Here is an 11,777-nt window from a genome sequence, read left to right on the forward strand (position 1 = left end):
TGTCCACCCTTCCCCTTCCGCCTGTTTGTGTCTTTCCATCCGAAGCAAGTCTCTTGTGGGCAGCATCTGGAGGGGCCTTGCCTTTTTATTTATGTATTTTTAATCCCGCCAGCCAGCCTACGTCTTTGCACTGGACCATTTAATCCATTTGAGTTTAAAGTGGTTATTGATAGGATGTCTCTGCTGCCGTCTTATTTGTTGTTTTCTGGTTGCGCGTCTGGTTTTCTGACCCTTGCTCTCGCCCTCTCTCGCGTCGATGACCCCCGTCAGGGTCAGCGTTGGGCTCCTGTCTCCCTTTCTGCGCGTGTGAGGTTTTGGTTTGTGGGGTTCTGCGCGTGTGAGGTTTGGTTTCTGGTTGCCGCGAGCGTTTATAGCAGCCATTTTGATTTGACCGGCACTGAAGTTGGAACGCGTTCTAAACACATCCCGTGTTGCCTCCCCCGTGTTTTGTGTGGTTGAAATCTTGCTTTGCATTATCCTAATTAGTGAAGGTACCCGTGATTTTGCTGCTTTTGTCTTATAACCGTCATACCAGCCTTATGGTCAGTTCGCCCACGGGCTGTCCTCAGTGCCTTGACCGTGAGCTTTGTCCTCCCTGCGCTTCCTCACTTCCGGTTTCGGCCTCTCCCCTTCTGCCGACAGGAGCCCTTCCCGTGCCTCCTTCGGTCCGGTTCAGCGGCGACGGCCTGCGTTGGCTTCTGCTAGTTTGAGAAAGTTTCTCTTTCCTTCAGGTCTGAGCAAGAACCACACCAGGTCGCGCATTCTTGGGTGCAAGTTTTTCCTTTTCTTCACTTGGAATATATTTGGGGACCCCACCCCCACCCCCGAGTCCTGAAAACTCAGCTGAGAGCCTTACAGGTGCTCCTGTGTGCAAAGCCAGCTGCTTTTGAGATTCCCGCTTTTCCTTTAACCTCTGGCATTTTCATATGCTGTGTCTTGGGGTGGCCTCTTTGGGTCCATCTTGGTTGCGACTCTCTGCGCTCCCTGGACTTAGACGTCTGTTGCCTTTTGTCAGGTGAGGGTAGTTTTTAGCCATTATTTTTTCAAACAGATTTCCAGTCCCTTCCTCCCTTTTCCTTCGGGTACCCCTGCGGCGGGAACGCTGGAATGCTCGATGTCATCCCTGAGGTCCCTCGAACTGCCCTCATTAAAAACCCTCTCCCTCTTGCTGCTCAGGAGCAACGACGTCCACTCCTCTGTCCCCAGGTCAGGGATCGGCTCTCCTGACCTGCCGGTGGGCCCCTGTAGTGCGGCTTCCACCTCAGCTCAGGTCCGGCTGGCGCAGCCACTCCCTCCCGAACCCACTCAGCGCCGTTCTGACCGTCGCTCTGCCTGTGCCGTCTGGCAGATGCTCGTCCCCATTTCGCTGAGCTCTTTCTCCGGCTCCGCTGTCCTTCATTCAGAGGATACTCCTCCGTCTCCAGACGTTGCCTCCCTCTGGCTCCCTCTGTGTGTTCGGCAGACCAGCTACACCCCCCCACCCCCCGCCCCGTCCTGTAGAAGTGGTCCTGGGTGGGGGTGCGCCCTGGGGGCCGCTGGCACCATCCCCTGCTCCCCAGGGGTCGCCCGTGTGGGCGGAGCGCCCCCTCCTGGGGCAGCTGGGCAGGGCTGCTGGGGGCCCGCCAGCTGTTTCCCTTTTTGGGGGGTGGGGGGGGGCGTCCTGTCGGAGCAGCGTCCCTCGGGGGACCACCGGGCGCTGGCGCCTCTCCCACACGGGAGTTGCCACGCTTGGGGCGTGGATCCTGATCAGACCACACACCTGCCCCTCCCACGTGTTTCGTCGACGCGACTTCTCTCTATACCCTTGGGGGGGGGAGTGCTGTTCAGCGCCTCTTCAGGGCCTTCTCAGCCATGGCCGCCCCACACGGGGCGCAGCGGCTCGGTGCCGGGGGGGGGGGGGCGGCCGGGACCCCGCCCCCGCCTCCGCCTCCGCCTCCGCCATCCGTTCTTCAGCGCGCGCTCGGCGTGGGTTGTGTCTGGGTTGATGCTTCTGCTGAGGTGGCGAGTTCAAGTCCTTTCAGCCGAGGCTCGCTGAGTCCGTGGCCTGCCGCCTGGCACGGCCGGGCACCGCCGGGCACCGCTGGGAGCGGCTGGCGAGCGCGCCTCCCCTGCCTCCGCCGGCGCCACCTGCGCTCTCGCCTTCTGCCGCGTGACAGGTCAGCGCCGTCCGCGCTCGTCACGAAGACAGGCGCTTCGTAGGCCTTGGTCAAAAAGACGGGCCAATTGTACATTTAAGAAATAGCTCCATCCGAAACTGTTAACTTTTGAAGCTTTCTGAACTCTTGACCTTCTGAAAAACTAGTTATGAGGGTTCCATGAAAGCCTCCTGCTTGAGAGCTTTGGAGATCACTTAAATGTGTTAGTTTTTAAATCAGTTTCACTTCTGATGCAGAGTATACATGAGCATTTCAGATGCGCATGTGCGCTCATAAAGTGCAGCCTTATGTTATTGAAGCGTAATAAACACCTTTAATTCTGGCATAAGTTTATGATAATTCTTATTGCTGTTTTGTGTCTGTCTTGCAGGGGGGTCTGTGGCCCATTTGCTCAGTAAATACGGAGCCTTCAAGGAATCGGTCGTCATTCACTACACTGAGCAGTTACTCCGTGGCCTCTCGTATCTCCACGAAAACCAGATCATTCACAGAGATGTGAAAGGTAGGGATTTTCTTATTATTTTTTTTTTCCAGCAGTAAGTAGAAAACTAATGTAATTCTAAAACTTGCACCTTTGTGGGCAGTTTCTCACCTGAAATCAGCTAGAGGGTCGTCTGTCCTCGGCGACTCGCCTGACTGGGATTGTTAGGGGTGAAGGCGCATCTGGGGTCACAGGACGCGGCCCCCTCAGGAGGCGGGACCCTCCTGCAGCCTCACTGCCTCGCGCCGGCCGGCCAGGTGTGGGCTCCAGGCCTCCACGTCCCGGCCTCGGTCCAGCCTTGGTCCTGGAGGGCACTCCTCCCTAAAGCCTGTCCCCGGGGTCCGTGAGAGCACTTGCGATATTATAAACTTTTAGGGAAAATCCTTTCAAATCTCCTGCAGTTGATGAATTAATAGCAGCTCTGATTTTCTGACACGAGTGTCTATCTCGTATTTGACCTAATATAGTCAAGTAATTTAATGAAGTTAATTTTTCGCCCAGGGCAGGGTGGCTCAGTGGGTGTGCGTGGCGCCACCGCGCGGAGGGCTGCCGGGTGGCCGACTCCCGGTCGGGCCCAGGCCGGCGCGCGGACGAGAGCGCCGATCGGTGTTTCTCGCTCGCGGTGATGCTTCTCTCCCTCTCTCTCTCCCTCCCTTCTCTTCTTTCTAAAAAATAAATAAAATATTTTAAAAACTGACATTTTTTATTAAGCTGTAATTGTGAAATTATAGTAATTTGACTTGGTCTACATCAGTCTGTTTCAACAGAACTTTATCTTAAAATCTAAACTACACTGAAGTTTGAATTTTGCAGAAAGATCATTTTGGGAAGCACCCTGTTGATGGTGTTTAACATGTATTCAGGGCACCACGGAGCCCTGCCTGGGCTCGGGCCAGAGCCCCCCGAGGCCGTGGGTGCGGAGGCGGCTGAGCGCGTGGGCCCTGGGGCCTCGGCACAGCCGAGGGGCCTGAGGGAGAGGGACACCCCCAACGCCTGGCGCTGGCCCACCGCTTTCTTTGCCATTGTCCCGTGTCATCCCTAGCGTTCTACCAAGTCTGTGATCTGTCCCTTGTGCTCGTGGGCAGGTGCCAACTTGCTGATCGACAGCACCGGCCAGAGGCTGAGGATCGCCGACTTCGGGGCCGCGGCCCGGCTGGCGTCGAAGGGGACGGGCGCGGGGGAGTTCCAGGGCCAGCTGCTGGGGACGATCGCCTTCATGGCGCCCGAGGTGAGGGCGGCTTTGCCTGCGGCGGTGCTCAGTGGCGGAGTCCCTCCCCGCTCATCGGCACGCTGTCCCCTGTACGAGACCCCCAGCCCCTGCCTTTCCCTCTTTGTCTTAACAGAATTCTGAAAGATGGGTTTCAGTAGCATTGCCCAAAGGCTATTGTAACAAAGGGCTGTTGGCTAATTTACAAAGCTGTTTGCAGTAAACCCAAAACATGCACAACAGAAGCGGCCTCAGCCGTCGGGGAAGACGTTCAGGCGCTGCTGGTCTGAGCTCCTCGCGGTCGCGCACAGCGATTCTCAGTTGACGTCCCGCCCCACCGCTGCATGCACGGGGGCAGCGTGGAGACGCTGAGATCTCTGGTGGCTTTTCAGGGCCGCACAGTTTTCCAAAATGCTTTTGTGCCACAGAGGGGGTTCCGCTCCTTTGTGCAGCGGGCAGGACGCCAGGCCGTCGGCAGGAGGCTGCCTACGTCTGCGCTGCAGAGTGGCTTTGGCCTTCCCACGGCCGGCCCGGCTGACCTGCTCTCTCCCAGGTGCTGCGGGGCCAGCAGTACGGCAGGAGCTGCGACGTGTGGAGCGTGGGCTGTGCCATCATCGAGATGGCTTGTGCCAAACCCCCGTGGAACGCAGAGAAGCACTCCAACCACCTCGCGCTGATATTCAAGGTGAGGGCAGGGCGAGAGGCGCTTCCTTCTGGGGCTGGCAGGAGGCGGGTGGGTCCCCCTCGAAGGCCCAGGCTCTTGAAATAAACGAATCGCCACACGGGCATGTGGCCGGGCCGCCTCCTCCCGTCCCCACGGCGTGCCCTGTCTCTGTGCCCTGCCTGGCTGCTCTGAGCACCGAGCTGGTGGCACTGAACCACCGAACCGCTGCCCCCGCCGGGATGCGCGCACACGTCTACCCGGCCGGCTCCCACATTTAAGCGCTGAAGCTCTTCCTGTCCCGTGCACAATGTACGCATTTTTAAAACTCCAACTTACTATGTCCTGTATTCCAACGCGCCCGAGCGAGCTGCCAGGCGCCGTCTGCTCTGGTGTCCAGACGCGCAAGTCCCTCCTCCGGTTCCACCAGAGGCGGGCGCGGCCGGCGGCTCGGGTCGGCTGTGGGGTCAGAGGTGTGCCGGCGGCAGCCTGGATGGCGGGTTTCCAGCCCCAGCCCCCCCCCCCGCCCGCCAATAGCCACGTGACTAGGAAATCACGCCCTCTGTCTGCCCCTGTTGGCCCGTCTGTTTATCAAGGGGGTGCCCTGTGGCGCCCCTTCATGGGCGAGTGCCAGGGACACACCGGAGAGGCCCTCACTCGCCCCGGCCGGGCCCCCGCCGCCCTTCCACTCCCGGGCAATGCCTCCCAGGACAGGAGAGACCGGCCTCGCACCGTCAGCCTGGGTCCCCCGCCAGGCGGCGAGCCCCCAGCCAGCCTGTGCAAAGGCCTGAGCTCCGCTGTCTCCCCCACAGATCGCCAGCGCGACCACGGCGCCCGCCATCCCTCCCCACCTGTCTCCGGGGCTGCGGGACGTGGCCCTTCGCTGTTTAGAACTTCAGCCTCAGGACAGACCTCCGTCGCGGGAGCTGCTGAAGCACCCCGTCTTCCGCACGACCTGGTAGCCTGGTAGACGCCCCAGCTAAGACGGAGACAGGGTGCTCGGCGAGAGGGGAGCTTCGTGGGCGACCACATGGGGCACCCGCTGGCCTCTGCCGCCGGACAGCCAGGAGCGAGCCCAGCGGGGAACCCGGACCCAAGTGTGTGAGCGACAAATCAGGGGCCGCGCCGCGCGGACCGCGGCCCATGCCTTTCAGGGAAACCTGGCCCCGCGAGCCAGCGAGCGATGCCGTCCGCCTGGCTCGCCGCTGCCACCGTCGCGATTAGGTCTTGGAGCACTTTTTCAGCAATACCAGCGGCATGGGGCCCCCGGTCTGTGTCGCTGTTTCAACGCTTCTCCCGCCTCCCGCGGCGGCCGCCGCAGGGCTCCCGGCCGCCTGCGGCGCTTGTTGCTGGCAGAGCAAATCGGCATCTGCCTCTCGGTCAGGAGATGCCATGAGCAGCAGGAAATATATTTTTTAAAGTTGGTCACTTCTTCATGAACCACAATTGGCCTTTATTTTTATAAAGCCTGGGCAATCGTGGTTCATTGTGCATTTTACTGTTGGCCCAATTATTTCATTTTTGGAAATCATGGTTCTATATTTTCATTTCACCTTCATTTTTGTTTCATATTCAGGGAAAGGTGATCTTTACAAACCAGAAAAAAAAGATAGAACTAGGTGTGAACTAGAGTTTATGGAATATCTTGCTATGGCAAGAGTTTTTTAATATGGAATTTTGTTTTTTTTTTAAATTGGAATTTCTACTACCTTCATGAGTCCGTCACGGCTCCTCCCGCGCAGGTTAAATGTAAGTGAAGCGGAAGCAGCTGTTCTCGTGATGCAGCTCACGGCCACGGTCAAGGCCACCTTGGAATCTGTTGGCGTCTCTTCACCGGTCTGTGCCAGTCTTGCTTACAGGCAGTGTCACGGCAGTTTGTCCCCCGGTCCCAGCCTGTCCTTGTCAACGGGCGGGGCTGCCGTTTTCCTTCTGGCCAGGGGTCCACGGATGGGTCACAACAGAAAATCTAACTTCTTTACTCAACCACCAGTGAGCAATGGTGTTTTTAAACAGTAAGTTTGCTTTAAGCTTGGAAAACACGTTCATAAAGAAAAGTGAGATTGCATTTCATGTGCACGCAGATTCACTGGACTTGGGGCAGGTGTCTAGTGGCTGGTTCGCCCGCAGCTCACTGTGGGCAGGGAGCCCTGAAGGACAGCGGCAGCTCTTTCAGCCCTTTTTTTTTTTTTTTTTTTGTGAGTCTTTAAATCAAGTACTGATTAAGTATTTAATACGACTTTTTGAGATGTTAAGTTTTAACTCTTCAGAAGCCAGTTGAATTGTTGCAGGACAAAATAGAATTGGTTACTCTCAAAGACTCAGGATAAACTAAATAAGCTATCTAGAGTACATTCTAAATGTACCCCACAAATTGGAAGTAAAATAAGTTACAAGATACGTTTACAGGGATACATTGCATATGAATTTTTCAAAGGCAGTTTTTAAATGTGAATGTGTTTCCTAGTGAAATTTTACATTCCTTGGTTTTGGAAGATGGGCAATCTTTGAAGAGTTAAAAATAGAACTGAAATGTGAAGTTTGGTAGCTCTGTATGTGTTGTACTTGACTTTCTTTTTTATTTCCGCCCTCCCTTCGGACTGCTTAAAATTTTCACGGTTCTAGTTAGAGTGTTTCCGAGTCTCGTGCGCAGGCTTAAGGGCTGCGTTCTTGCCATTGTGTGTCCTGGAAGGTCTCGGCCAGCGGCCCCCGGGGACAGAGACCCGCGGCGGTTGGCGACGCTCCGCCCACCAGTGTTCGTGTGGGGCCCCGCCCACCGCGGCGCAGGCTCCAACGGTGTCGGTGTCCCGGCGGCCGCGGGGTGTCCCCTCCCCACTGGAGTTTGTTTGCAGTTCCCTCAGCTGGCTGGTAACGGTGGCGTTTGTGTGTGTGTGTGTGTGTGTGTGTGTGTGTGAGAGAGAGAGAGAGAGAGAGAGAGTGTGTGTGTGTGTGTGTGTGTGTGTGTTTTATTTTCAATGCAAATGTGATGTAATATTCTTATTTTCTTTGGATCAAAGCTGGACTGAAAATTGTATTGTGTAATTATTTTTGCGTTCTTAATGTTATTTGGTACTCGAGTTGTAAATAACGTCTACTGCTGTTTATTCCAGTTTCTGCTACCTCAGGTGTCCTATAGATTTTTCTTCTACCAAAGTTCACTTTCACAATGAAATTATATTTGCTGTGTGACTATGATTCCTAAGACTTCCAGGGCTTAAGGGCTAACTTCTATTAGCACCTTACTGTGTAAACAAATGTTACAAAAAAAATCTCTGGGTTAAGAAAATTTGGCTTAAATGTATCCTTTGTTATTTTAAATATATCAAGATATTTTAATTAAAATTTTTACCCCATTGAACGAATTTTATAGTATTTGTACCTATTTTGGTGTTTTGTCTTTATAGTAAATAAAAGTTTTGGAACAAAGGTTGTTACTTTTATTTGTTTTGAAACAACGTCATACTCCCACAAGGCCAGAAGGGCACTGCCAAGAACTCCCTGCTACCCCCTCCCAGGCCCCTGCCGCCCACCGGTTCCGCCCGCTGCCCAGACGGTCCTTCAGCCAAAGGACCCAAACTGAGATCCGTCACTTCCTGCCCCGCGGCCCCTGTCAGTCCCGAGCCGTCCCTCAGTCCCCGCAACGGGCCGAGTCCTTCACTTGCACGTAAGTCTGTCCCGGGCCCGGGCAGCTGAGGTCAAGTTCAATGCGTTGTGTTCATGTAACTCCTTTGTTAAACGCGGCATTTTTAGAAAGCCTGAAGTCCGTCCTCCGACATCAGACCCCTGGGAAGGAGAGCCAGGCCGTGCCGCTGCTTGCGGTCAGGCGCCCTTGGGCCCAGGCACCTGGCACGGGCCACCCCTGCGGGGAGCCTGCTGCCGGCTGCCCGCCATGCCCGCGGGCCGGGGGGCCTCCGGCCAGTCGCTGACCGCCGCTTTCATCCTTCACGTGTCTGCTCAGCCGTCACTTCTCACGTGGCCATACTTCCTCAGAAGCTAGACGGTCCGAGCCCGCAAGGGAGTGTCCCTGAGTCGCCACTGTGGGTCCAGAAGCCATTTTGCATAAAGTTTCCATATAAATGTACACTTTTGTCATCTTAGGAAACCATTAACCTTGAGGAAAGCTTTTTGCTTCAGAGGACTTAAGAAAATAATCCTATTGTTCCTTGATTCTATTTAAATATTAAAAATTTTATAAAATGAACAAATCTGCAGGTTACCGAGAATGTAGAGAATGGGGATGTCACGCGCACACGAAAATGCCGGCGCGTGCGCTTGTGAACGGACATGGTCGCTCACCGGCTCTCACACTCGAGACGCCACGGCCACCGTGGAAAACATGATGGACAGGAGCGACCGTGCATCGCCCCTTCCTGTGTCATGACCGTTCGGGGGGTTTGTCGAGCTGTCACTCTTCAGGAATGGACACAGGGAGGTGCGGGGGCCTAGTGGCCAGAGCCTCAGGCGTGACCTGGGTCCGACTGGGCTCTGCCGCAGCCCACGCACCGCTCTGCGCCCCAGCGCCCCCGGGACGGGCGTGTCCTCAGTAGGCTGGTGCCAGCTGGCGACTTGGGGCCAAATCTGCATCGAAATGGGGCCAGAGTTGCCGTGTTGGAAGTAAGGGGGGAAAAGCCCAGTGAGGCCCAAGCCTCTACACTTTCAAAAGAAGCTGGAAATCTAGATTTTATGTGTTTCCTGATGTTTACATGTTGGAAACTAATTCAAATTTTGTATTGGGAACTGCAGTGCTGAGCAAAACTCACATGCTGGCCCCGGCTGGCGTGGATGGAGCACTGGCCTGCGAACCAAAGGGTCACTGGTTCGATCCCAAGTCAGGGCACAGGCCTGGGGTGCGGGCCAGGCCCCCAGCAGGGGGCGCGCGAGAGGCAGCTACACACGGATGTTTCCTCTCTTCCTCCCTCCCCCTCTCAAAAAGTAAATAAATAAAATCTCAAAAAGTAATAATAAAATTAAAAAAAAAAAACTCGCACGCTGGATTCGGCCGCTTTTTGACCTCTGGTCTGGGTCCGGGCTTATCAAAGAAGAGTAGTAAGAAGACAGGCAACGGGAGTGGCGTCAGCCCGGACCCTGGGCCCAGGGTGTGTGAGATGAAGGGAAGGTGGAGCCAGAAGACACCTCCGGCTTCTGAAGACTAATCGAGGTCCCTCTGCGCTCGGGACCAGCTCGCCGCGGACGCGATGCCCACGCGGCCGGCGGCTCGGCGGGTCGGCCGACGCCGCGGGCTTGTCCCCAGCGGACCTCCGGCCCGCACGGCCTCCGTGCGCCGCTGGCTCCGGCGCGCAGCCCCACCGGGCCCGGAGCGGGAAGCGCCGGCGGGCGGGCGGCGCGAGGCGAAGCCCGGCGACCCGAAGGCCCGCCCACAGCGGCCCGCAGCTCCCGCTCGGGCCTGCCCGCGAGATGGCAGGCGTTACTTGCCATTTGCGCACCGAGATTGGGGACACCTGCGCGGACCCGCGGGTGGGGCGCGCGTCTTGCCAGGGCGGCGCAGGCGAGGGCAGCCCCGAGGCGGGGGGCGGGGCGAGAGCCCCGGTGGCGGCGGCGTGACCTGAGAGCCGCGCGGGCCGCCCGGGAGGCCGCCTGGGCCGGGCCACAGCCGTTGGCAGGCAAGAAATGGGCCCTGGCCGGTGGCCCCGTGGCCCCGAGGCCCCGAGGCTCCGTGGCTGTGGACACAGGGCTGCGTGCGGTCTTTAGAGTCGGTGTTGCAGGTCCCCCAGATCGGTTCCCAGAAGTGGGGGCGCTGGGTTACATGGCAGGTCCATTTTTAGTATTTTGAGGCCCCTGCACACTGCTTTCCACAGCGGCCGGGCCAGCCCGCACTCCCACCCGCAGCGCACGAGGGCCCCCTTTCTCCACGTCCTCCCAGCGCTGGCTGTTTGCCGTTATTGATGGCGCCCATTCCGGCAGGTGTGAGAAGGTATCTCGTTGTGGTTTAAATTGGCATTTCTCTCGTGATTAGTGACGTTGAGCATCTTTACTATTGGCCATCTGTATGTCCTCTTTGGAGAAGTGCTTATTCAGGTCCTTTGTCCATTTTTTACTTAAATTTTTTTGGTGTTGAGTTGTCTAAGTTCTTTATAAATTTTGGATATTAACCCTTATCAAATGTATCACTGGCAAATATGTTCTCTCTTACAGTGGGCTGTCTTTTCATTTTGTTGATGGTTCCCTTTGCCGTGCAAAAACTGGTTAGTTTGATGTAGCCGCAACTGTTTATTTTTTCTTTTTTCATCGCCCGAGGAGACATACCAGAAAAAATACGGATGTGAGAAATTCTGAGATTTTGCTGCCTATGTTTTCTTCTAGGATTTTTGTGGTTTTGAGTCTAACCATTGATCTTTAGTCCACTTTGAATTTATTCTTGTGTGTGGTGTAAGAAGGTGAGCTCGTTTCATTTTTTGCGTGTATCTGTCCAATTTCCCCAACACCATTTATTGAATAAACTACCTTTAGCCCATTGTATGTCTTGCCTCCTTTGTCGAGCATTCATTGACCGTGAAGGCGTGGGTGTGTTTCTGGGCTCGCTGTTCTGTCCCATTGATCTGTGTGTCTGTTTTTATGCCAGTGCCAGGCTGGGGTTGGTTGTTTGTTTTTATTCTGGCCTTACAGTATCTACTATCATGTAGTGTGATCCTCCAACTTTGTTCTTCTGTCTCAAGATTGCTGTGAGTATCTGTGGGCTTCTGTGGTTCCATATGAATTTTTGGAACGTTTGTTCTAGTTCTGTGAAATACACTGTCAGTATCTTGACAAGAATTGTGTTGAATCTACAGGTTGCTTTGGGTAGTATGCACATTTTACTGACGTTGATTCTCCCTATCCATGAACACAGTATGTGCTTCCACTTATTTGTATCCTCAATTTCTTTCTTCAGTGTCCTGTAATTTTCTGAGGACAGGTCATTTTTACCTCCTTAATTACATTTATTCCTAGATATTTCAATTTTTAAAATTTCATTTATTTATTTATTTATTTATTTATTTATTTATAGAGAGAAGGGAAGGGAAGGAGAAGAGAGGGAAACACCAATCCATTGCCTCTTATGTGCACCCCAACCAAAGACCAGACCCAAAACGCAGGCACATGCCCTGACAAGGAACCAAACCAGCAACCTTCACTTTGCAGGACAATGCCCAACCAACTAAGCCACACCGGTCAGGGCAGTATTTTTGTTTTTGTTTTTTTTTATGTAATCATAAATGGGATTATTTTCTTAGGTTTCCTTTCCAATAGTGCATTACATAAAAATGCACCTGATTT

General features: G+C 54.8%; 1 protein-coding gene across 1 annotated transcript in view; it reads left to right on the forward strand.

The window, feature by feature from the left end:
- Window positions 1-6,672, forward strand: part of MAP3K1 (mitogen-activated protein kinase kinase kinase 1) — a 57,384-nt gene extending 50,712 nt beyond the window's left edge. Inside the window, exons 17-20 of the mRNA XM_054575350.1 lie at window positions 2,527-2,658; window positions 3,723-3,865; window positions 4,398-4,529; window positions 5,318-6,672. Of these exons, the coding sequence (XP_054431325.1) occupies window positions 2,527-2,658; window positions 3,723-3,865; window positions 4,398-4,529; window positions 5,318-5,467 (557 nt within the window). The 3' untranslated portion in view covers window positions 5,468-6,672. The remainder of the gene's footprint in view (window positions 1-2,526; window positions 2,659-3,722; window positions 3,866-4,397; window positions 4,530-5,317) is intronic.
- Window positions 6,673-11,777: the final 5,105 nt, after the last annotated feature.

The sequence above is a fragment of the Pteronotus mesoamericanus genome, unplaced genomic scaffold (assembly GCF_021234165.1).
Source record: "Pteronotus mesoamericanus isolate MK-2021 breed Mesoamerican mustached bat unplaced genomic scaffold, CSHL_Meso_final contig_29, whole genome shotgun sequence".
In the NCBI taxonomy this organism is placed as follows: Eukaryota; Metazoa; Chordata; class Mammalia; order Chiroptera; family Mormoopidae; genus Pteronotus; species Pteronotus mesoamericanus.